The sequence below is a fragment of the Nicotiana tomentosiformis genome, chromosome 12 (genome assembly GCF_000390325.3).
Source record: "Nicotiana tomentosiformis chromosome 12, ASM39032v3, whole genome shotgun sequence".
In the NCBI taxonomy this organism is placed as follows: domain Eukaryota; kingdom Viridiplantae; phylum Streptophyta; class Magnoliopsida; order Solanales; family Solanaceae; genus Nicotiana; species Nicotiana tomentosiformis.
In genome coordinates this window covers 19,468,279-19,472,296 of record NC_090823.1, presented here as the reverse complement: position 1 = coordinate 19,472,296, position 4,018 = coordinate 19,468,279, and the positions used below count along the sequence as shown (strand labels likewise).

Below are 4,018 nucleotides of genomic sequence, written 5' to 3'. Positions count from 1 at the left end.
TGAATGGGAGGGCCGAGTGACTGTGGCCCTGAGAGGATGCATTTGATTTCATTATTGTTGCACTTAACTTCCAGGTATCTCTGTCTTGAATTTTCTGAAAGATATTACACTCAGTTTCACTTAAACCTGTCATGGATTAACTGTTTGACCAAATTTATCGAACGTGAGAGCATGCCTACTTTCCTATATTGAAATCACTGTAACTAAACTATAACTGTGAAGCTCGTCCCTACTTTCAATTCTTTATTTAGTCTTGTTACTTAATGAGTTGGTTGTACTCACGCTACACCTTGCACCTTGTGTGGAGACCCAGGTGCTTTCGGCCATGGCGGTTGCTGAGTTGTGGAGTTCGGATTCTCAGAGACTATCGAGGTAGTTTCTTGGCGTTTCGCAGACCTTGTTTCTCCATCCCTATCTTTCCACTTATTATATTTAGTTTCAGATTATCATAGACAGTATTTTCCAGACTTGTGAGGTATAGATGCTCATATACTCTGTGACACCCCGGTGGTTGGGAACTTCCGCGTTGTATTTTGGGTTTCTATCCCGTTTATGAAAACTTTTGTTGTTTAAACTGCTTTAATTCGCTTTCTGTTAAAAGTGTTGGAAATATTTTTAAATGTCGGCGTGCCTAGTACCACGATAGGTGCCACCACGATAAGTTAGAATTTTGGGTCGTGACATATCCATTGTGTATAACTTCAATGGATAAAGAAATTATTGCTGGACGAAGTTTAATTCAAAGTGACCTAATGCAACTTGACGAAACCAATGGGGTGAGTAAATTTGATACAGTTGATATACTTGTACTTGAGTTTTTAAACTCAAGTGAACCGATTGAGGTTTTTGAACCGGAGAGGGATTTGATTATTTCAAAAACTAATCAAAAAGAGGTGATGGCTGGACAAGTGTATAAGGATAAGGACACACTGAAGGTAGTGATGGAGCAATATGCAATTGCTGAAAGGTTTCAATTCCGAGTTGATAGGTCAAATGCTATCAGGTTTGAATGTTATCAATTACAACCTCTTCATCAAATATGTTGTATTCAACTGTATGTATATGTATTCGTAATAGTTTTATAGTGTATTCATGGCAGCATATTGTAAATACAACAAGTATAATATTGAATTTATAATATATGCTCTCCTTCAGTGTTTTTAATTGAATGTTTTGAAACAGTTATAGGATAATTGAACTATTTATATTAATGTTGTTCATAATACATTGTTTTATGCAATGTATTCAACAATTTTTTATAGTATATTCATGTAACATACATTGTATTTCATAGTATGTTTCTGTATTCAAAACTTTGTTGACAAATGAAAATGTTGTGTGTCTGTAGCCGAATCAGCTCTAGGAAATGTATATGTTTTATCTATAACTAACCAATCGTATTTATAACACAAATATATTTGCAGCTATACATTGTTATGTATTTCTGAGGATAGTGAATGGAACTTTAAGGCTTCTAGTATTAACAAATCACAAATGTTCAAAGTGAGAAAGTTCAATAATAAGCAATCATGTCCGTTGAAGGATAAGGTGTATGAGCAATGTCAAGCAACCGGCAAGTTGATTGGGGGAATGATTAGGTCCAAGTTTACTAATCATAAGAGGAAATATTCGCCAAAGGGATATAATTGATGATGTGAAATCGGACTTTGGTGTAGATGTTAGTTACATGTTGGTATGGCGTGCTAGAGAAAAGGCAGTGAATTTTCTGAGGGGTGTACCAGCTGATTCATACAATAAATTACCAGGGTACTTATATACACTGGATATGACATATCCTGGTTCACATATTATAATCGAAAAATCACCTAAAAATGAGTTCATGTATTTGTATATATCGTTGTATGCTTTTATAAAGGGGTTCGATTACTGTAGACCCATCGTCGTTGTGGATGAAAATCACTTAAAATCAGCATACACAGGGACATTCGTCTCGGCTAGTACGTTGGATGGTGCAGGTTAGTCAGTTAAAAAAAATACATGCAATCTTGATTAACATAAAATATGCTATTTTGACTTTTTAATACATCTTGAATGCTATCTTTTTATCTGTATGTAGTTGTATTTACAAGACATATATTGCCACTAGCATATGGTGTTGTTGATTCAGAAAATGATGCTGCTTGGTTGTGGTTCTTTGAGCAATTTAAGGTGGCTTATGGCGAGCGGAAAAAGATGTGCATCATTTCATATAGGAATGAGAGCATAATCAAATCTGTTTCGAGAGTGTATCCTACGGTATCCCATTTTGCTTGTATATGGCATCAAAAGGAGTCATGCAAAGTTGAGCGAGGTATACTTTTCAATGGCAAAAGCATACACCCAGGATGAATTTGATAGTCTAATAGAAAAGGTGGAGAAGGTAGATATTCGGGTTAAATATTACTTATTAGCTCGATACGAAAACTGGGTTAGGTTGCATGCATCTATTAAACGGGGATGGACCATGACGTCAAATATTGCTGAGTCAATCAATTCGGCACTTGTATCAGCTAGAGAATTGGTGATATATGACTTCCTAGAAGAAGTTAGGAAGATGTTTGGAAGTTGGAATTGCAGCAATCAAACATGAGCTTCACATACGTACACAAACGCTTGGGAAAAAATATCAGAAGATCCTTACATTGAATGAGGTACTATCTACCTGAATGAATATAAGTTTTTTTTTCTATAAGTAATTGCATTGACAAAATTAAGATATATGAATAAATCATGTATTTATGCCTGATACAACATGTATTAGTAACCTAGTGCCTTCCCTTTTAATAATAACACTAGTGCATGTATTCTGTTGTATCTAACAGTTGTATTCAATATATTCAAATATATTCTTGTATTAACTGTATATTATATATTCATAATACATGTTACTACAGTTGTATTGTGTATATTGCATTGGTTGTATTCAATGGTTTTCTATTTTTATTCTCAAGAAATACTGTATTTCACAAATGAGTATACACTTTAATGTTCTGTCTGTTAAATATGGTTTGAATTCAGTGTATTTCAAATGTTTTTTTCTTCTATTCATGTATATTGTATTTAATACGTCAAGTCGTTGACAGATACATGTCTTGTACAAATTATCACGACCCAAATTCTCCTATAAGTCGTGATAGCGCCCAACGTTGCTGCTAGGCAAGCCAACTTTAAACCTACTCCATGATCTTTCTTTTAACGGTTTAAAATAGTTGATTTTTAATTTATGCACAAATAAGAAATAGAGGTTTTATATAAAAAATATATGAGAGATGAAAATTTTAAAACAAGTGAGATAAGATAAATTACCCCAAAAAAACCATCAGATGCCTACTAACATAATTTTTCAAGACCCGGTGTCACAAGTGTATGAGATACTAGTAGAATATATAAAAGAGTACTACACTACTGTCTGAAACAAAATAGACAGAAAAATAAGGCAAAAGGAAGACTTCAGCTGCTGCAGAACAGGCTCGGAAGACAGCTCACTGTAAAGTCTCGCAGTAGTAATCAAGTGTGCGCGTCTGACTGATATCCAGAAGCACCTACCTCAGATCCTGCACATCAAGTGCATAAGTGTAGCGTGAGTACATAAACAACATGTACCCAGTAAGTATCCAGTCTAACCTCGAAGAAGTAGTGACGAAGGGTCGACTTTGATACTTACTATGGGCCAACAATAAAAATATATACAACTGCTAGTTAGACATGGGATATATAAATAACAATGGAACCCCAAAAGCAAGAATTTAAATAGCCAATCCTTTCACCGAATAGCAATTACCAAACCAATTTATCTCCTTTAATCTTTTAGCCTATCAAACCAATGAAGCAATATCAAACATATTGGAATTTCCAATATCATTTCGCATGAGTTATGCCGAGGACGTACGGCCCGATCCAGAATACATATAAATATAATGTGTGCACTGCCGAGGGTCGAACGGCGCGAACCATAAATGCATCTATTAACCTTCCGAGGCGATTGGCCCGCTCCAATGAGAGTAGTGGAAATTTTTCC

The 4,018-nt window shown here is 35.1% G+C and overlaps 1 protein-coding gene across 1 annotated transcript; it reads left to right on the top strand.

Annotated features, from left to right (window-relative positions):
- The first annotated feature begins 704 nt into the window (after positions 1–704).
- Positions 705–2,590, top strand: LOC104103813 (uncharacterized). The gene is made up of 5 exons (XM_070190169.1): positions 705–1,003; positions 1,425–1,573; positions 1,677–1,976; positions 2,078–2,195; positions 2,290–2,590. Exons 1-5 carry the CDS (start codon positions 705–707, stop codon positions 2,588–2,590), a joined length of 1,167 nt encoding a protein of 388 aa, XP_070046270.1.
- Positions 2,591–4,018: the final 1,428 nt, after the last annotated feature.